This window comes from Varanus komodoensis, unplaced genomic scaffold (genome assembly GCF_004798865.1).
Source record: "Varanus komodoensis strain SLA01 unplaced genomic scaffold, ASM479886v1 scaffold103, whole genome shotgun sequence".
Taxonomy (NCBI): Eukaryota; Metazoa; Chordata; class Lepidosauria; order Squamata; family Varanidae; genus Varanus; species Varanus komodoensis.
Genome location: NW_025335283.1, coordinates 376,398 through 397,041, shown reverse-complemented (window position 1 = coordinate 397,041; position 20,644 = coordinate 376,398). Strand labels below are relative to the sequence as shown.

General features: G+C 58.3%; 1 protein-coding gene across 1 annotated transcript; it reads right to left on the bottom strand.

The window, feature by feature from the left end:
* Nucleotides 1-940: 940 nt before the first annotated feature.
* On the bottom strand, nucleotides 941-17,304 carry BMP8A (bone morphogenetic protein 8a). Its single transcript, XM_044419479.1, has 7 exons — nucleotides 16,851-17,304; nucleotides 6,541-6,733; nucleotides 5,615-5,763; nucleotides 4,239-4,433; nucleotides 2,831-2,910; nucleotides 2,378-2,488; nucleotides 941-1,090 (listed from the first exon to the last, which is right to left on the bottom strand). Exons 1-7 carry the CDS (start codon nucleotides 17,302-17,304, stop codon nucleotides 941-943), a joined length of 1,332 nt encoding a protein of 443 aa, XP_044275414.1.
* Nucleotides 17,305-20,644: the final 3,340 nt, after the last annotated feature.

The window sequence follows — 20,644 nt, the reverse complement described above, 5'->3', positions numbered from 1 at the left end:
GTGCCGCTGCAGACACAGGTGGCCAGCGTCCCCTGGGCAGGCAGCTGTGACCCATCGCAGCTCCTGGGTGAGCATCGGCTCGCTCGGTAGCTGTGCCACACGCAGGCATCCCATTAACTCGGTAGCACAGCCTGCTGCTTCGTGAGAAAATCTGGAGGTAATATACACTGTGGCATGCAAGAGCAAAGCTGCACATCAAGTCTTTGAATGGACCGAGTTGCTGGTGCCCCACCTCATGGTACCTTCAGCCACGCTACTTAAACGAATGTATTTACTCTGCCCAAGAAAGGGTCGTCCAGCTGTTGCTCCTTGCTGTGTTGCTGCTCAGCCAGACTCGTTTGCACAGAAGCTCAGGATTCTGGGAGTAGCAGGCACTAAAAGGGGCACAGTTTTCACCAACACAGCTGAACAAGGCTGGCTGATGGGCAGAGGCGCCCGGGAAAGGATCCTGGGGGGGGGGGGTCCCTCCCCAGTTTTCCTTCCCCCAAGCAGCTGAGCTGAGTGAGACTTGGTCCTCACAAAATCTTGGTTGTGTTGGGGATGAACTAGAGCAAACTTGTGCAAAAGAAGCCCCTCGATTTGCCTGGGTTTACATTTAATCTACATTTTATAGAGCGGGATCCAGGAGTGGCACAGCAAACAGAGCCGGCCTGTCTGTGCAGCCAGGCCAGGCTTAATTTCCTTGGCAAAGCGTCAGCTGTGGGACTGTCCAGCTTGCTTGGATATGAACACCCCCAACCTCCAGCCAAGCCCAGGGCAGGGGTGCTGCCGGCCATGTCAGTCCACGATCAGGCAAAGCAGTCACGAGGTTCTTCGGTCCTCCAGGACACGCAGCTTCCCGGACGGGGCTCTCACAGCCCCTGTTGCCCGCCTCTGCGCCAGCCCCTCTGGCCACCCCCTGTGCTCTCTGACCCGGCGGCAACCAGATGCCCACGGGCCTTCAGTGGCAGCCACACGTTTTCACCACCATGTTGCGGTGCTTCTTGAGGATGACGTTGTTGTTGCTGTCATAGTAGAGCACGGAGGTGGCACTGAGCTTGGTGGGGGCACAGCAGGCCTTGGGGGCCGCTTCCGGCTTCATCAGGTGGACCTGCCGGGAGAGGCGGGAGACTGCATGAGAACACGGCCCTCCGGCAGCACTCTGCCTCTGCTGCGTCGCTTGGCGGCCCCACAGGTGAAGTGCACCTGCATCACCTCCCCCACAGCCCATCTTCAGGTAGGGAAACACAGCGCTTCAAAGGCATATTTAGTTATATGGCAAACGTGCATCATTTCAGTGAGTACATTATTGGTTAGGGCTAGCAAAAATATTTATCTGAAAATGGCTGCCCGCTCGAGTTGCCATTTCCGTTGGCAGCTCTTTCACAGCCCCATCTCTGGAAGGCCAGGACTGACGGGTCGGGATTGGGGTGTCTTCGCATGCCCTTCCAGTGCCGAGCAAGGCGGGCCCAATAGGTGCCTGTGAGAGGGGCTGACAGCAGTGTCCCCCGCCCAGCGAGCGTGGCACTGCCGGGCCAGGCCCCCCTGGTCAGGCCCATGGGGGGGGGGGGCACCCTGATTGCAGCCGGGGCCGTGTGGGTGGGTCGGAGCACACCACCTGCGGCTCGTGTGGCCACCCCTCCGAGCGATCATCCCTGTGCCTGTGGCTGCCCCACGTTCCCCAGAGACGGGGCGCCCTCGTGCCAGGGGAGGCAGTGGGCATGCGTGGGGAAGGCGCCTGTCACTGGGCCCACACAGCTGGCGCTGCAGGCCCAGCTCCTGCCAACCCCCGCTTGGGCCCGTCCCCTTACACAGAGTTGCAAAGGCGCTGCTGATGCAGGCGGGCACTGCAGCTGCCACGGGTGTCCTGGGCAGGGCCAGCGTGGAAAGGTGCCCACCGCCTCACCCTGCCTGAAGATAAGATGTGTTTTGAGGTGCGAACTGGAGCAACTTAAGCCCCCGCAAATGTCTTAGTCTTGAACTGCTGCAAAACTGCATCACTTCACTGCATTGCAGTCTTGCCTTTAGCTAAAGCACTGCATAAAATACCAACGTGTTGGAAAAGGTTCTTGGGCTTGCATATTATGCTTACTCCCTCCACAAGCAGGTAGCCAATTCTCTCAATGGGCCTCTACTATTATTGCAGCAAATAGTTACTTCTCGAAGCAGCTCCCTAGCACTTTTGCGTGTCTTCCCAAAAAGGGGCGCTTGTCAGATGAGGATCCAGGGCTGCACAAACACACCCGCATCCTGCTGTTGCCTTGACCCACAGACCCTCTTAGGAGCAGGATCCCAAACTGATGGCGCAAAACCCATCTGAGGAGCCCCGCCCGGCCCACTGCAGGCGGTTGTCTCCACAGTGTGGTGAACCCCTTCGCAGTCTCCCCGCAAGACTGACCAGAGACTGCAGGATGGCGTGGTTGGTGGCATTCATGCAGGAATCCAAGGGGAAGGCGCACTCTCCTTCGCAATAGAACGCCGAGTAGCCCTGGGGGGCAATCACCCAGTCCTGAAAGGGCAAAGGGAGGGGGGCTGAGAGGGGCCCGGGGCCCGCAGCTTCTTTGGCCACACCAGGCCCCACTCATGGCCTGGCCGGAAATCCGTCCCACTGCCGGGCCTCCAAGCAAGTAGCTGAGGCTGCCCGCCCGCAGCCTGTCCCACCCTCCGCTTGTGGGAGACGCCCCTGGGAAAAGGCTGGGCCACGCCAAGGCCTGGGTAGTCTGTGCAGGGTGCACCCCTTGAGACGGGGCTCTGCGCCACCCTCCCGGCACACACCCGGCCGTGTGAATATTCCTGTTTCCACATTTAGTGTTGCCGGGAAGCCAGAAGGGATAGTTTGTGGAGGACTTACCAGCCATCCAAGGTCCTGGAAACTGACATAAAGCTCGTGCCTTCTGCACACCTGCCTCCCTTCGGGAACGCGGCCGTCATCTGAGGAAATGAAAAAGGGCCCATGTGGGAAGGGGGGACCCGTGACCTCTGAAGCCAAAGGCAATGCGCACAGCCTGAGGGCCACCCAGGCACGCACCGGAGTGCGTCTCTAAAACCAAGCAGCCGGTGTCCTGTGAACAGCGTGTTCCAGAGGTGGGGAGGGGCTGGGGGAACCCCTAAATCTGCCTTGGTGCCCACCCGCTGACGCACTGGCCACAGCCTTCCAGCGGCTGCAGAATGCAGCACCTACCTACCGGTGACCGGCTGAGTTAGACGGGCTGACAACCCGCCCTGCAAATGAGGCAACAGGGCAGGCTGCTTGTGAAACTTCCCGGGGACATTCGACCGAGCACTGGGCTCTCTGTGGGTCGTCTCCCCTCCCCTCTGCACTTCGTCATGCCTGCATGGGTCCCCGCCAAAACACCACTGAGGGCCGGGCCGAAAAGACCTTAAAAAGGGAACTGGAGGTCTGGCATGTAGCCGATCCTCTGCGCACCCCTGAAAGCAGAGTGGCTCACGCCTGACCACCGGGCCAGGCACCTGGAATCCTGCGAGGCAACCCTGCCCAGAACCAGGTCCAAAAGGCCTCGCAGAAGAGTGTGGACCAGTGGCCACCCTCTTTTCACGAATGAAAGGCACAACTTAGGCTTCCCTGGACAGGCTGGCTTTCGACAGCTATCAAGGGAAGCCAAAGGAAGAAAATGAAGCTTTTGGCAGCTTCTCTAGGTCAACGCTCCTGAGGAGCCCCCACTGCACTTCGGCATTCCCAGGAGAGGTCCACCTTGTGGGGATCACAGAAGTGCGCGCTTGAGCAGGTGTGGCTCAGAGGAAAATGTGGAACAGAATGCATATTTTGGGTGCACTATGTTTTAAACAGGGGCACCCCCTCCAGGGTGCCGCTTGAGTAATTTCAAGGGGCAGTCGCTGCCTGTCAAACTGGAGATTGTGAAAAGAACTCTCCAAACAAACGGGTGAAGGAGGGCTGCAGGGAGCACAGAAGGTTGAGTGATGGGGGGGGGGGCAGAGCAGCATGGGGCCAGTAATGGGGAGCACAGGGCTCACCCCTTCTCTTCACCATGTGGGTCTAGCTGGCAGGCCAGTCCATTGTGGGTGAAATGATCCCCAGCACACGCCACGGGCTGTCAGGGTGCCTTCCTCCCCATACTGAACCGCCATGTGGAAAACAGTCCGGATCTGTGCGGTGCAACCGATGCGGAGTTGTCACATCACACAAACCCGGTCTATGGGCTCAGCAGGAAATGCTTCTTGCGGCCCGTGGGCACCTGTCCTTCCATGTGCTCCTGCGGCTGCCCCCACCGGCCCCTTACCGAATGACCCCGGGAGCCTGTTTGCGTGGGAGGGGTGCTTCGTCTTCTGGTGCTGCCTCTTCCTCAGCTGTCTGGCTGCTCGCGGGGTCCTGGACTGGCTTGGGCTGGCCCGGAAAAATGTCACCACAAAGGGCTGCTTGGAGCGTGGTCCGTGGCGGCCCAGGAAGCCTGCTAGTCCAGGATCGATGCTCTGCCCTGTAAAATCCCAAACCCACATCCTTTTTGCATGTGAATGCTGCTGTTGGTCAGGTGAACAGGCATGGCTGCCGAGTTTGGGGGCCATGACTGACTGCACCTCCCCACAGCCCGTGAGTCAGCAGGACCTTCCAGGCAAGGTCTTGATCACTCTCCCCCTCCTTCCACAGGAGTCCCGAAGTCGGCTTGCACCCTCAACCCTCCTGTGTTCTTCCACCGTGCCTTCTGTCGTTCTTGCCATGGCAGGAAATCCATTAGGAAGGGGAGGACTGAGGCGTGGCAAGACGCCCTGGGAACGGCCCTGCCGCACGAACGCTCTGCCTTGACGCACGTGCCCAGCGGCTCGGCTCTGCTGGTTCCCCCTCTTGCAGCAGAAGCCGCCTGCCGCTGGAAGGGACAAAATCCCCCTCAGCCGGCTGAAAGTGAGCTGCGAGGGGCAGAGAACTTTCCTTCAGGCTTCATTTCAAAGGAAAATTGAGGCACCATTGCTGCTTCCTCCTCCTCCTCTCTTCCTTCTGACAGGATTTGTGACTATTTTTCCTCACTCACCTGGCAAAACACTGTGGTTGGTTTGGGGGCTACAGAACTTTAATCAGAAGCTTCCTCCTTGCAGCCTCTGCCCTTCTAATTGCTGCTTCTTTAGTGGCATTATGAAATTGCCCCTTCCTTAGTTCCCCTTTTTGTTGAAGAGGCTCTTTCCCATCACTATTACCCCACTTTTAATTATAAAATAGCACCAGTGTGTAATTTTAAAATTAACAAACAGAAACTAGTAATTTAATCCTGACAAGAACTAACAACCAGATTTCTGTAAAATTCTGTGCTGAATAGCAAGCAATAAGAGGCAAAACTATAAGAAGAAAGCTTCTGGTTCATGTAGCAGAGGTCCATGTTGATTGGATTAATAAATGAGTTGATAAGAAAAGTTACTTTTGAATTAATAATATAGATTTTGTCAACTGGAATGATATAATGTAGACGGATTTGTGGAGCCACTTTTTCTGCAGAAAAACAGCAGCGCAAAGGTAGCAACCTGAACTCTGCAAAACCTCACGTTCTACGTTGTTATATGCACTACCTGATTGAGCTTGTATCTTACTTTGTGCTATCAGCAGCACAACTTGAACCTTGAAACAGGATCCCCAAGAGAAAGGTGGCCAAAAATGGCACATCGACCTTACCATCTTCTGTCTCCACATAAAGTCTCAAACCCAAGTTGTATCTGCGGTTCAACAGCCAGTGGTTGCTGGCAGCTGAGATATCAAACACCAGCCAGCCCTCCGCTTGGGCTTGGAAGTCCTGGAGATCCAAGAAGAGCAGCTCTGACTCCCTGGAGCAGCAGAAAAGGCAGCGTGAGTGCGGCTGGCTGAAACGAAACTTCTGGAGTGCCAGTTTGTCTTTCTCCAGCCCACAAAAAGCAGATCAGAGGCACATGCTTCCCTCTGGGCCAAGTGTGTGAGTGGGCCAACCTTTGCTGAGCACAGGTGTTTTCGTTAAACAAGCAAGCCTTGCATGCTTAATGAAAACGCCACATCAAGGTTGACCTGGGGGTGGCCCAGGGAGGGGTACGGGCAACCCAAGGGTCATGGGACACTTGCATTTTAGGGCATCCATAAAGCAGCTTCCATGACCCCATCGATGCTCTTGTGCAAAATCCAAGGCTGAAGATGTCTGAGTTTTTTTGCACTTAAGCACAGAGGACCTCCCCACATTATGCAGGTTTTGCGATGGGTTTCTGCAGCAGTTGCCACTTGTTCCCTGCAACTTTCTTTTTCTCTGGCTCTACTGATACACGACACGCATGCCCTGGTGCATCCTATGAGCTTTTAAAAAACCACTCCCCATATTTTATGCGGCATTATTGTGTTGCGCAAACATTTTGGCATCTAGAACTTTTATGGCTTAAAATAACTGAAATCACAGGAGAAAATGGGACAAACCCATCCGAGGCTCCTCCTGCACATTTCACTAGCAAGGGTGGAAGCTGCCCGAGGGTGTGTCCCCGGATGGCGTGCTAATGCATGTGCAGCCGTTCCCCTTGGTGACCGTTGCAGCCAGTTGCAGCGAAAGCCCTGCACGTCAAGGCAAGAGGCTTGTCTTACCGCACCTGTTGCGGTGTTCTTGCACGATCTCGTGGATGCTGATGTGAAGGGTTTGGTTGCCATGCCAGCTGAAGCTCTGCATCTTGTAAATTCGGAATTCAGCTGCTGTTACTGCCTCCTCCGCTGGGATCGGGGTCAAGTCAAATCGGAACTCTTTCCAGTAAGGCTTCGGGTGGAAGAGATCTCTGTCCAGCTCCACTGAAAAGGATGGGTGCACAGCAGCAGAGTCATCCGCTTGCGTGGGCATCGGCAATCTGTGTTCTCTACCCTCAAACGAGCAGAGCGGAACATCTCTCTCTGTAGTTCCTCAACACACTTCTCATGTGCTTAAATGTGCAAGACTGAATAGTTCAATCAGCATCTACGCGGCACATCACAGGAATAATTTGGGCCAAACGGCGAGACCCGATCATAAGGCGCCTGCAGCTGCAATATGGAGCAAGGAATGCGTGATGCAAGCAAATGCGCTTGCTCTCAAACCTGGACCCTGAAAGCAGCTTCTCACATCCTGTATGCCAGGCCCTTGGCTACAGGGTGACGCAGAGGTGACGATGACATAGAAACAGAGCGAGTCAGAAGGGGTCTCCCGGGCCATCTAGTCTGACCCCCGCACCAGCCGACTCCGCTCACGACATGCCCACCATGTGGACGTCCGGCCTGTCCTTGAATACCCGCACCGATGGGGCCTCAACGACCTCTGGTTGACTCTCTGTGATGAATGACATCACAGAGCGGCCAAGACGGCCACCATCCTGCAAAGCAGCAAGGCGTGGGGTGGCAGCAGTTGCCCGGCCCCGCCTGGGGGCTCCCCGAGCCAAAGAAGGAGCACAGCAGCGGGTCCCCAGTGATGCGGCCAGGCCAGGCCCCTTCCCCCGTGGCTCCCAGAGGCATTCTTGGGAAAGGGTGGATGCAGCACTGCGCTCTGCTCCCAGCCTTGCCCAAAGGCCCATGAAGCCAGGGTGCCTGCGGCACTTCTGCACTGGGGGCCGAGGGAGCCCGCACCCTTCGCAGCAGTGCCCCCGAGGCCAGGGGGCAATCCCAGGCCTGCTGCCAGCCTGGAGGGCCCACCTGCTTCCTGAGGACAGCTCGTGCCCCCCTGCCACCTGCTGCAGGGCCAGCTCCCCCTGCACACAATCACCGGAAGGCCCCCCAGAGGGGTGGCTCCACCGTGCTCCTGCGCTCAGGGGGCCCTTGATCTGCCTTCCGAGGAGGAGCCGCTGGCCGAACAGCAGTTGCTTTAGCATTTTAAGGTAAAGAGCAGTGGAAAAGCTTAATAGCTGAGTGGTACAAACGCATCTGAAATAAAGGTAGACACAGCCTCTGAAGAGGTCGGGACAAATTGCGTCTTCGTCTGGTGGGTGGATGGAGACAAGCTTCCTGTCCTTGGCCTCAGGGGTCCAAAGGGTTCTGGTGCTTATGCTAGAGCGGAAGACCAGCACCTGCTCCAGAACCAGAACTAATTCCAGTCTGAGCAGGGGGTGGGTGGGATATCAGGTGAGAGGGAAAGGCACTCCACCCATGCTCACGCGCACACTTGCTAGGGCTGACTCAGCTGCAGCCCTCCTTTGGTTCCCAGCAATGCCCCAAGCCCTGCCCGCCTCCTCCTGAGGAAGAGGGAGAGTTTCTCACCTGGGGGATTGCAAAGGGTGGTCATTAGAGACTGCTGGAGCTGGAAACCAAACCAAGCCCTGTTTGTGGGATTCGGGGAGCTGAAGGCAGCTGCTCCTTTGCCTGGGGCACCCTATAATGATGGGGTGGGGGTGGAGCTTTTCTGGGAAACCGCTCTGGACAAGATGCTCCTGGCTAAGGTGGAGAGGGGCTCCGGCAGAGAATGCAACCCCCGCCCTTCTCATTGGTGATCTCAGGCCAAATTTGACCATGCACTTTTTTTGGTTGGGGGGGGGGGGGGGGGGGGGCTGCACAAGCAAGGACTCTCCCAGTTCTATGTGAAGCCCACACTTTTATACTGCCGCCACCAACTTTATAAAAAACATGCATGGTTACACTTGGTAGCATCTCTTGAAATTATTTATAATGAGGCTAGTTCAGGAAATAATTGCAGATCCTACCCAACCCACACGCTTCGTTTCACCTGGATCTTGCATTCCTTTCCGAAGTGGGAGGCTGGCTAAGGCATGCTTGCACACCTATGCCTCAAGCACAGGTAAGGCTCTGGAACATTCACGGTCAGCAGCCGCTGCCTGCCCGGGCGACCGCCAGGAGCACAGGGTAGGTGGCCAGTGCAGCCAGATACATTCCCTGCCCACTCCTGATTTGTGGGGATGGGTTTGTAGGGTGCGCACTGCATGCAAAGCGCTCACCAGCCACCTGAGCTTGCCCATCACCACATGTACACTAAGAATGCTGCCTAGAACATCCCTGACATGCCCGGGTGGTTGTGCTCAACTTGGATCCTGTGATGTCTTTGCCCGAAAGGGCTTGGCCGCGCTTCTTCCGTGGCTCTGCATTCCTGGGACCTCCGGTGGCAGCGGGCACAGGACCCCCGGGAGGGGAGGGGACTGCTGGTTTGATCTGGAATGCTCCCTCTCAAATCTACAGGGGGGCGGTTGGAAGGTGCTTTCTCCACAGGGCCTGGGGATCTCTGCTTTGTCTCCGCTCCGTAGCTACGGCTTTTTAGCCTATATTTATTCGTTCCAGTTATTCCAGCTTTTATAGTTATTCTGATCCTCGTTTGTTTGACCAGATGTACACTGCTTTGCCTACGTTTCTTCTCCAGAAGAGCAGGAGAGGTCTTGCTCTCACAGCGGGTGGGTGGTGGCTGCTTTGAAGGCCCAGCCCGGCGCACGAGCATGTACTGCACTGGGCACCGCCAGCTCGGTGGCGCACAAAGGCCGAGAGAGCCCTTCTGGGGAAGAGTGTGCCTTCACTCCACTTCTCGAGGGCAAGGAAGGGAGCGGCAATCGAAGGTGACCTCCGTGGTGCTCTCAGTGTCTCTGTGGGGAAGGAACTGTCAGCATTCTGAGTCCCAAGCTGATGCCTGAGCTGCATCTCCCTGCACCGGCACTCAACCTGAGAGGCTCCTTGCCAAAGGAAACGGCGCCCAGGCAGGTCCCTGGAGCTTCTCACCACCCTGGCTACAGATGGGCACTCTTTCAGGAAAGCTTGACAAAGTCTGAGGATGCCCAGGAGCTGCCCTGCAGAAGCTTCAACTGAGGGGACGAGGCACCGGCCAAGGAGGGACGGTGGTGTCGCGGCAGAACCCTTCACCTGGCAAGGAGGGGCCACCTCCTATTGCGGCCTTCTCTGGATGAGTCCCACCGTTAAACTGAGGCTGGGCCAGGAGCTCCTGGGGGTGGTAAGCGCAGACGGCGTGTCCTTTCCATACTGCGCAAGGACCGGCAGCGCCCGGACACCAAGCTTGCGCAGCCCAGAGAGCGCATGGCAGTCACAGATTAAGACTTGAGTCACTGCGTCTGTTTCACTTGCTAATCAAGTAATATACAGGAAAAATCCTCAAACCAATAATGAAACTGAGATGGTCTGCAGCTATAGAAGAGTGGGCGTGTCGTGAGTGCCGGAGGTCAGACTAGATGGCCTGGGAGGCCCCTTCTGACTCGCTCTGTTTCTATGTTTCTAAGAGAGAGCATTCAGCACTTTAATTGCTCAGTGCAGGTTTCATATTTTTCACCCTTTTGTTAACTGTGACCATCATGTCAAGCAGGCTGTTACGGGGGGGGGGGGGGTGATCTGCAGAGGGCCTTCTCCGAAATGGAATGCTGAGATTTTACTTATGCATCGCAGCCCTCTAAAGAGTAATCTGTTCCAGCTAGTGGGCTCGCCACAAACTCCTCACTTCGTTTTTAAAGAAAATGAAGAAGGCTGTGCTGGGATGGGCAGCCCGGAGCGGATGCGGAGAGCACTTCCTGATCAGTGGCGACGGCCTGGCATGGAAAGGCAGACAGCTCAGCTGTCCCTGGAGGCCACGCCGAGTGGGAGGAGCACAGCATGGGCACGGAGAGCTCCCCGGAGACGTCTCTCCCTGCGGGATCGGGCAGGAAGGGCCGGCCGCTTCCTCCGGTGGGATCCAGCCTGAGTCAGGGTGAGCCGCCCGCCCGGAGCTGGGCTGCCGCATCACTCCAGGAGGGGGGCCAGCGCGCAGCCCCGGGCCAGGAACGGCCAGGGCTCGCTCACGCTCTGCCACCCCATCCGCACCAGCCCTCCGCCCTCACTCCTCCGCGGAGCCCTGCCCGTGCCACCGGGCCATGCGAAGGATGGGCTGCTCCTCCCGGGCGCATGGGGATGGCCCTGCCTGTGCCCCGTCCTCAGGCGGGGAGCAGCCGGGAGCTCCTGGGACAGAAGCCCCTCGCCTCTGGCGCTTCTTACCCCCACAGGCCACCAAAACTGTTCTTTCAAAGGGTGCTTTATTGTCTGACCCTGAGTTAATTTTCTAACCAAGTTGTTTGCACTGTCATCGCTTTTTTCGAATGCCTTTGAGTGCTTTAGAGCAACATGAAAGCAGCAGAAAACACCTGCATCCCTAAACAGCACCTGCTCCTCTTGGGCAGCTCCTGCTAGCGCCTCTCCAGGCCAACACTGTGGCCAGAACCTTTCAGCCCATCTTATTTATTTATTTAAAGCTTTTATATACCACCCTCTACAAGCGTCTCAGGATGGTTTTACAATAAAAACAAGACAAAATAAAATAAAATAAAGCACAGCATCAAATTCCAGTAAATAGAATCCTCCTTAAAACCAATTAAACATTGAAATAATGGGAAAATAAAAAATTTTTCACCTGACACTGAAGAGACTAAAGCGTTGGTGCCAGGTGAACCTCTCTGAGGAGCACATTCCATAATTGGGGCACCACCACCAAGAAGGCCCTTCTCTGGGTAGCCACCCTCCTAATCTCCTCTAAGGAGGGCTCCCGAAGGACCTCCGCCTCAGATCTTAAGGGGTGGGAAGGCACATATAGTAGAGGGTCATAATATAACGGCACTGCAGCAACATCTGCGCCCTCCTTCCCCCTTTTGTGGAGAAGGAGTGGAGATCACTGCTCTTGTACAGGCCGGCTGCCCTGCTGGATGCCCGGGAGCCCGCTAGCGCTCCGCAAGGGAAGCGGGCCCGCCATGCCTGCAGTGCAGGCAAAGCACCCGCGACAGCACGGCTTCACCTCCGCTCCCTAACCTCTTGTCTCTTCATCACTGTGAGACCCAGCCGCCAAGCACGGTACCATCTTTGCTCTCCCCAAACCCGTGAGGACGGTTTCAACAATAAATGCAGCTGTTTTGCTGCTCTAAAAAATACTTACCAAAAGTGCCAACTGGACAGAAATGAAACTCATGATGCCTAAAAGTCCAGTTAAAAGCATGAGTGGGAACTGCCACCTCTCGTGCACCTACAGAAGAAGGTTTTCATTCATGCTGCTCCTTAATGCTTCGGGCAGAAAATGAGTGAAAACAGCACGATATAAATTTATTCCCAGTGTGCTTATATGGAGCCAATGTTTCCATTAATAGCTGATATAAATAATAGTCTATTTTTAAACTACTACTTAAAATTAAAATTTATCCCCCTGCCACCAATTAGTCAGTGAGAACAGAAAAGCCTGCAGCCTGTAAGTTCTTGCAGAAGCACCGCACTCAATCTGGCGCGGAAATCCAGCGGCCAAGAAACCCTGAGTTCTATTGAACAACTGTGAGCCAGAAGAGGCAGGCTGAACGCTCAGGATTCCACGAGATTCGGACTCCAGAAGAGAGCACCAGAATCTCCATACTGTTGCCCACAGCCTGACAGAAAAGTGCCATTGAGTCCAACCCCTGCTCAGTTCGGACTCCAAGTTCAAGCATCCCCGACAGTCTGTCCAGCCTCCAACCCACCTCTGCTCATTCTTCTGAGAGCATGGAACAGTTTTCAGTTTCTTGCTCTATTTTCTAGTAGGAAGCTTAATGCAAAAAAATCTCAGCAGGTCTGCACAGGGCGCCTTTTACACCCTGCCAATTTCAAGGTATTTTTAGCTGCTGTGTGTGAGAGCACATGCACACGGCTGCGCATCATTCTATTCTATAAATTACGCCTCCACTGTAATTATACCAGGCCATGTTGCCTTGGAGTGGTCTGAGTGCCTTCCTCAGACGCTAAATTAAAAGGGAATGCCGGCCTTCTGAACCACATAAAGAATTCAGAATCCTAAAATATATTTGAATGAAATGCAAAAATAATTCTCTCGCGCGTAAACCTAGCCCAAAAAATAACACAAAGCTTCGCCTGAAGATGAGCACACACAACACTCGTCTTCAGGTTCTGAGCTCTTAGATAAGCTCTTGTGCCCCGGGGTTCCCGGCGAAGAGCGGGATGTCTCTCTGGGCTTGCCCAAGAACTGCCCACCTGCGCAATGGCGGGCAGGGCCGGGCTCCTGCTGAGGAATGGGTTGGCCAGGGGAACAGAAGGCGCCTGCAGGGCCACTTGGTGTCAGGTCTCTCGGCCCCCTGCTGCCCTGGCGTGTAAAGGGGGCTTCCAGATTTCAAAAGCTCTGCTAAAGCATGCCTACCCTTGCTGCACAGTAAGCAGGCCTGCCTAACTCGCTTCAGCATCTTCAGCATTTCTTCTACCTCTGCTGGACACGAAAAGAGAAGGCCCAGCTCTGGCCCACTGATAATCCCATTCATTCAGCACCTCTGCTGGCCTCTGAGAATTTGCCATCCATTTCCACACAAAGCTAGGAACTTGACTGTCTTTCAAAGGAAGACAAAATTTGTGAAATCACAGAATTCCAAAGCCGATAAAGCCTTCTGTTGCCTGCTTGTTATGTCCTCTCGTGGAATTGCTGCATCTGCAGGGTCTTGTGCATAGACATCACTCCCTTGAATCAGAAATTCCACAGACGGAGCTGGAAAAATCCCTGGTTCCAAGCTTCTTTGACTGACACTGAGAAGCATCCTTGGCTTCTCTCAGGGCCTGTGCCCAAAGGCATTCAGAAGCCCCAGGATCAGACACCAAAGCAGCATCCTGTTTGCCATTATGTGGAGAATTTGGGCAACATTCCTCTGCCTTGGGTGGAGGGAGGCTTCCCGCTTAATCATGGCAACCCTAATCTTCTGCTCTCTGGGCTGAGGTTTGTTCTCCTGCCTGAAGTGCAAAAAAAGGGCCACTCAGCCAGAGGCCGCTGAAGCTACGGCCAAGGCCATCGGCTAGCAATTAGGCCGTCTCCAAGAGGCGACCACATTGCCCGGTGTCTGCCTGGCCCAACGCCCACTCTGCTTTGACACCAGCCCCCCCCCCCCAGCTGCTTCATTTGCTAAAACGGACAGAAGGGAAGCAGCTCCACCCAAACTGTCCACAGAGGTCGGAAGCAAACCGAGCACCAACATCCTGCAGGCGCAGCTGGCCTCGGGTCTCGACCGCTGCCCGCTGCACCAGCTACAGCCATCGGAAGCTCAGAGGCTCAGTCCAAAGCTGCACTGTTTGCTTTGGCTCTGTGCCCCTTTTATTCAAAATATTATCTAAAGCCACTCCTTGCCATTCCAACAATTCAAAAAACAACTGGAAGGAAGAGACCCTGGGGAAGCTGACAGGCAGGCCACCCGGTGGCACTGCTGCCATTGGCGTGTGGACCTGGCAGCACCTATTCACTCAGGCAGCAGGGCGGGGCAGGCCTGCTCCACAGGTGCCGCACCTGGGGGCATCAGTTGCCGGGGAAGCCACCCTCTCCCCATGAAAGAACCCCTTTCCTCTGAGCACAATGGTGATTCTGTGCCCCCACACACGCCGGAGGGCAGCTCGGCTTAGCCTTGCCAGGGTGGCAAGGGGGCAACCCACCTGGGGCTCTGCAGGAAGGCACTTTGGGAACAGAAACAGAGTGGGTTGGAAGGGGTCTCTCGGGCCATCTAGTCTGACCCCTGGCTTCAGCTGGCTCTGCTCCTGCAATCCCCAACATGTTGTTGTCCAATCTTTCCTTGAACACCCTCAGTGACGGGGCCTCAGCACCTCTCGTGGAAGCCCACTCCATATCTAAGGGGTCCGAACCATCAGGACGTACTTCCTGACATCCAGCCTGGGGCCTGGTTCCTTGAGCTTTGCCCCACTGGAACATGTTCTGCCCTCCACTGCAGGGATGAACAGCTCCCGGCCCCCCTCACAAGACATTCCCTCACTAAAAGATCCCCTCAGCCCCCTCTTCCCCAGGCTGAAAAGGCCCGGTTCCCTCTCTCTCCTCATAGGCATCCCTCCCAGCGCGGCCACCATTCCTGTGACCCTCCGCTGAACTGATTCCAGCCTATCTATGCCTCTCCCATAATGTGGAGCCCAGAACTGTGTGCAGGACTCCAGCTGTGGGCGCACCAGGGCCATGTAAAGCAGTGCCAGCACCGCCCTCGATCTGGGAGCCACGCTTCTGGCTATGCAGCCAAGGGTGGCGTTCGCCCTCTTGGCCACCGCATCACACGGCTGGCTCATATTCAGCCTGCAGTCGACCAGCACCCCGAGGTCCCTTTCACAAGTGCTGCTCTCCAGCCGCTTGCCCCCCTTCCTATAATCGAAACATTGGCCCTGAGTGATGGAGCAGAGAAAGAAGATGCCAACTGGGGACGTTTGTGGAACTGGCGCACGTGTGACGACAGGACACCTGTGGACTGCCATGGGCGAGGCGGTGTGCTGTTAGACTGGGAGTTGTACACCTGCATTTTAGTCCTGTTCTGCCAGGAAGCTGGGCCCGTCATGGACTCTTAACCTGGCCTACCCCATGGGGCTGCTGTGGAGATAAAATGCAGAGAAGGATGATGTGTGCTGCCTTGGGCTTACTGAAGGAAAGTCAGGATATAAATTAAAGAAAGAAACAAAAAGATTCCTGAAAACTGGGGAAACAGTGACTGCTTCAGAGCAACAGCCTCAGTGCTTGAGGGGCCTGGTGCTGCAAGCCAGCTGAATGAGAGTGATGAGGCAGGCGTGCCGACTGCAGCAGAGGCGGTGTCTGGAAGCAGCAGTTTCTCTGCAGGAGAGGTGGAAAGGCAGGCGCCACTGCTGCCCCGGGTGCGGGAGAAGTTCCTGGGCTGTGCCTCAGGCTGGAGCAGAGCTGCGGCTGCAGGCCCAGCCATGCCGCCAAGGGCCCCGCAGCATGAGGGTTCCCAGGCCCTCTGTCCTTCCCCAGATAGCTGTCACAGCCAACGAGCAACTCCCAGATGACGACCTCGGTTTCCTCTTGGCATCTGGTCTCAGCAGCTCTTGTGGTTGGGACAGGGAGTGTGAGGCAGCTGCTCTTTCCACTGGAAATCAGGGTGGCTAGCGAGAATCCTAAATTTAAAATGTCCTTAGAATTTCTCTGCAGCAGCAGCATCTTGGTCAGGATGTGACCAAAGGCGAACCCACTCAGAGGAGAGCAGGCTTGTACTGCTGCCGGGACTGTGGCGTGCTTTTGGTCTGCACTCTGCCCGGAAGCACGGAAGCACCTCACACAGCTCCGGCCGCTTGGCAGTGGCATTTCTTCACTTAGCGAAAGCTGTACTTCAAGCTTTTATTTTTAAAACCCCCCAGAAACAGCAGCCCATAGAAGACCTGCAACTTGCTGTGTTGCGCCACACCAGAACGTGGGAGGGACCGGCCACACGAGGGGCAAGGCTGCCCGCCCGGGCACACACAGCTCTATCCGGCCCGAGCAGGCACGGGCCGAGGGGGCGCCGCTCCCCGGGGGGCAGGTGCCCTCCACTGTCCCGCCAGCCCAGGCCCTCGCGCGGTCCTGGCACTTCCCTGGCTTCTCCTCCGACCAGCAGAAGGACCGGGACACGTGCTTCGGCTGCACACTCAACGCCCCCTCGGAAAGCATCCCATCGTTTCGCCGGCCGCGCGAGCACCCCGGCCTCCGAGCCGCCAGAGCTGCGCGGGCCGCATGCGGCCAGGGCGGCCCCACTTGGCCGCCGCCCGCTCCGCGGGAGCCCTGCCCCGGCCGCTGGGAACGGCTCCCGCGGCATCAGGCCGAGCGGGGGCAGCCCGCAGCCGGCAGGGCGCTCCCCCCACGAGGTCGCCCGCGGGCCCGCGAGGTCAGCCCCGCTCGAGCTCGGGGCCCTCCCGACGCCGAAGGCGCCGCGCTCGGCGCGCAGCCCCGGCTCGTGATCGACGGGAACCGGCGGCGCGCCCGGGCAGGTCTCCTCTGGGGCACGGGGTCTGGCCCGCCCGCTGGCGCCCATGCCTGCTGGGCACCGAAGAGGGGCTGCCGCCGCCCGAGGGCCCCCCGTGGTTCGCCGGGGACGGACAGGCTCGCCCGCACAGGCCGCGGACCTGCCCGCGCGGCCCCGCCGGACGACGCGCCAGCCGTCCTTCCCCACGCGAGCGCCTTCCCGCGCGGCGCGGCGCCGGCACTCACCCAGATTGACGAAGCTCATGACGGTGTCCGCGCCGTCGGCGGCGCTGCTCCGCGGAAGGCCGCGCGCCCAGGCCAGGCTCCAGGGGCCGCCCAGCTCGCCCTCGCGCTCGCCCTCGTCGTCCTGGCTGGCGGCGGCGCGGTACAGGTCCAGCATGAAGAGCGGCGCGGCAGAGGGCGGCTGCTGGCGGGCGGCGCCGGCGCCCGGCCGGGAGGGCGACGCGGGCCTCGCTCGGGGCCGCGGCCTGCCCGGAAGGCCCAGGAGCGCCAGGATCTCGCGCTGCATCTCCCGCTTCTCGCGCCCGCTGAGCCGGCGGTGGGGCGGCGGCGGCGGCTGCTGCTGGCGGCAGGAGGCGGCGCGGCTCGACGGCGCGCGAGCCCAGGGCTCTCCCACGAGCAGCAGCGCCAGCAGCAGCAGCAGCAGCAGCGCCGGGAGCGGGGCCGGCGTGACCCGCATCGCGCTCAGCGTAGCGCAGCCCGGCCAGGGCGCGGGCGAATCCGGCGCGCGCCGGCCGTCGGGCGGCCCTTTAAGCGGCGCGGGTGGGAGCACGTGCTGCGCTCGGCGGGCTGGGCGGCTGCTAGTCAGCTCCGGCCCTGCCCCCCGCGGATCGCGGCTGGACCTTGAACATGTGCAGAGTGCGAGCGAAGAGCGCGGGGGCGCCCTGCCGGCGGCGGGACTGCTGCGCGCGATGCCCGGGCGCCAGGCTTGCGACGGGGCGGCGGCGGCCCGGCGTGAGAGCGGAAGGCGCCCGACCCGCGCTCCGTGCCGGCACCTCCTGTGGCCGGGAAGCTTGCCGGGGCCGGGCCGATGCTCAGGGACGCTGGCTCTTGCCGTCCAGCATTGCGCGGGGGCTGCAGGTTGGGGAAGGCCGCCCGCAGCGCCTGGGGGAGGGGCTACGGGGGAGAGCGAGGCTTCCCGCAGGGCAGCTGCTTCTGCCCCGCTCCATTCCGCTGCTGGAGGCCACATCCTGCTGCGGCGCTTCCTCGCGCGCGCCCCATCCTGCGGCGGCCCGGGCAAGGGACGTGGAGCCCGCGCTCCGGGCAGAGCAGAGCCGTTGGCAGGCAGGCCTCCCGGGCTCCCGCCCCGTGCCCGGTGCCGGGGGGTTGCTTTCCTGCGCCCCGCAGGGTCTCCCTCCCACGGGCCCTCCTGCCCGTTCCCCTGCCTCCAGAGGCGCGGTTGCTGGGCGCATCGATGCGGACCCGCTGTCTCCGGAGGCTCCCCTGCCGTGCCTCTGCAGGCGGGCGGGCGGGCCGGCGGGCGGGCTTCGCTGGCTCTCCCCCGGAAGGCGGCCTGTGGCCGAAGGCGCATTTGACTGCCTGCAGGCTGTTTACTTTTTATTTCTTAAGCAAGCAAACAAGCAAAGGACCGGGACGTGATTTTGCTCCTTCCGCGGCCAGCTGCCTTGAGGGCCCTTTTTGAGGAAAGGCAGCGTGGAGCTTGAGCCGTGCAGTAAGTGGGCAGCTCAGCCCAGCCCAGCCCAGCCCTGCCCTGAGGGCGGCACGGCACGGCACGGCACGGCTCGGCGTGGTGGTCACCTCTTCCCCACCTGGGCCAGAACCAAGGCAGAGAGGTCCCACTGCGAGAGGCGGGTGGGCAGCCGAGCAGCTAGGGCACAGGGCAGGGTCCTGTGGCCTCAGCGGCCCCTTCCACCGCCGAGCGGTGGGGCTCCTGGGCTCAGAGGCCTCTGGAAGTGGGGCTCCTGGGCTCAGAGGCCTGTCCTCACGGGCAACGCTGGAGGAGCTCGCTGGGACCCCCGCGACGCCTGGCTGCCGGAGCACTGCCAACCGCCCTCTTGCTGGCAGGACACAGGCTGGCAGAGAGCGCACTGGGTGGGCAGGCAGGCAGGCAGCTGAGGAGCGCCGCATGTGCTGCGTGGCTGTGGCGTGGCGTGGCGTCTGGGCATGGGCATCCGTGGGCAGAGCCCCTTGCCCACATCAGTTTCAGGCCAGAGGCAAACACTTTGACAGGAGATTCAATTCTAGACCTTGTTGACAAACTGAAAATAAGCAAGAGTGCTTAAAGAACCGTGTGACGTGGCTCTTGAGGAGAAATGTGTAGCATGCCCCAAGACTGGCTTCCATGCCTGAGGAAAGGGGCCGATGTAGGTAGTGCTGAGTTATAAGAAGGGGCCCAGGAACAGTCCACACCTTGAAACAGGTGGTGGGAGGTTCGGGAAAAGCAAGGAATGGCTGCTTTGCATGGTGCAGAACTACATTGCGGATTGGCAACCACACACCACCAGCCTTGCTGAAGGGGCAGAAAAAATACTGGAAGAGAAGGCTGTACATGTTTACCAGTTACACTGGGTGAGAATTTTTTTGGTCTGGAGGATGGCCATCATCCCGGCATATCCCAGCCCTGAAGCCCTTCCCCCAGGGCTTCTTGTCCTGCTGCACGTACGCTCTGCTTTTCTCCACGCAGAGAGGCGTATAGAAGTCAGTACCTGTTTTTGTAGCCAGATTGAGATGGCAAGCTGTGTCTGAAGGGACCTCGCCAGCTCCTCCAAGCACCAGCCAGATCCTGCCCTGGAGTCAGCAGCGGCAATGCCCTGAAGATGGGGCAGGACCTGGGACCAGGGAGAGACCTCTGCAGGCTGGCCAGCTGCGCCCCTGAGAGGCGCCCTTCCCCTTGTGGGACCACATCTTGCCTGCCCATGACATGGAGACGTGCTGGACCTGACCGACCTTTGCTGTGATCCAGCTTCAGGGATACATATGTATTTCCCTGAAATATTAAGAGAAACGGTTGTTTAAAATGGAAGGGTTCTTGCCTTTTATGTCCACAAATACTTCAGCTTCTTTGCTTCTGGCTTTGATCTTGTACCGTCCGAGAATGCTGCCTTTGTGAAATTATGGATCAATGTTGTGCGTTAAAAAAGATCCACTTTCCTTTGATTTTTCAAAGACGCTGATGCCTTGTTGAGCCAGCAGCTCTTTCTGCATTCATCCTCTCCCACTATGCTGCATTTTCCAAAAGAAAGAGGCTCTCCAAGCAGCCGTGGCAGTCAAGCACCAGGCATTTTTTCTGAAAGCCATGCAGCTTGGCCATTTCCCCGATGTAACCCTGCTGAGGACATTCTCCGGCCTCTGAAGATGGGCAGGACTGAGCAGCGCTGGGGGAGCTGTCCTGCACTTTGCCCCTGCTGTGCAGCAGCCAGAGGGCCAGCTGCTTCCTGGGACTCGTGTTCATTAAGCGAGGACATGGCCAGTGCTCGGAACAGAACCCCTCGGGGCCATCCTGCACTTGTTCCTTCTCCCCGCTGCGTGGAGAGCTTTGGGTTTCAGTTCTCATCAGTCCTAACATCATGGCTGCTGGACAGGGATCCCGGGGACTGGATCGCACTGGGGTGGGAAGCCAGGCTTGCTGCGTTCAGTGGCGTTTCCGGCCAGCCAGGCAGCTGTATGCACAGGGAGTGCTTGCTCTGAGGGTGAACGCCAAAAGACTTCGGCCAAGCTCCACACCACATGGGAGAGCCCACAGCAGGGCTCTCACCCAGGTAGTCGCCATAGCAATCCAGGGGGCTGGGCTGGGCTGGGCTGGGCTGCCCGGCTGGCCGGCCTCCTCAGAGGAAAAGCGGCGGCACTGGCAACCGGACGGCCTGCCTTGCTCCCAAGGTCAGGCTCGGCTCAGGGGGCTTGAGGCACGCTGCAGGACTCCTGTGCTCCGCCCCGTCGAGGCCGTGAGCGCGTTACACAGACACTTGCTCCCTGCACCAGGGAACTCGTGGGCATTTTCCACGGTTGTGTCTCAGTGGTGCCCCCCCACACAACCCATCAAGGAACCATCACAGTGCAGA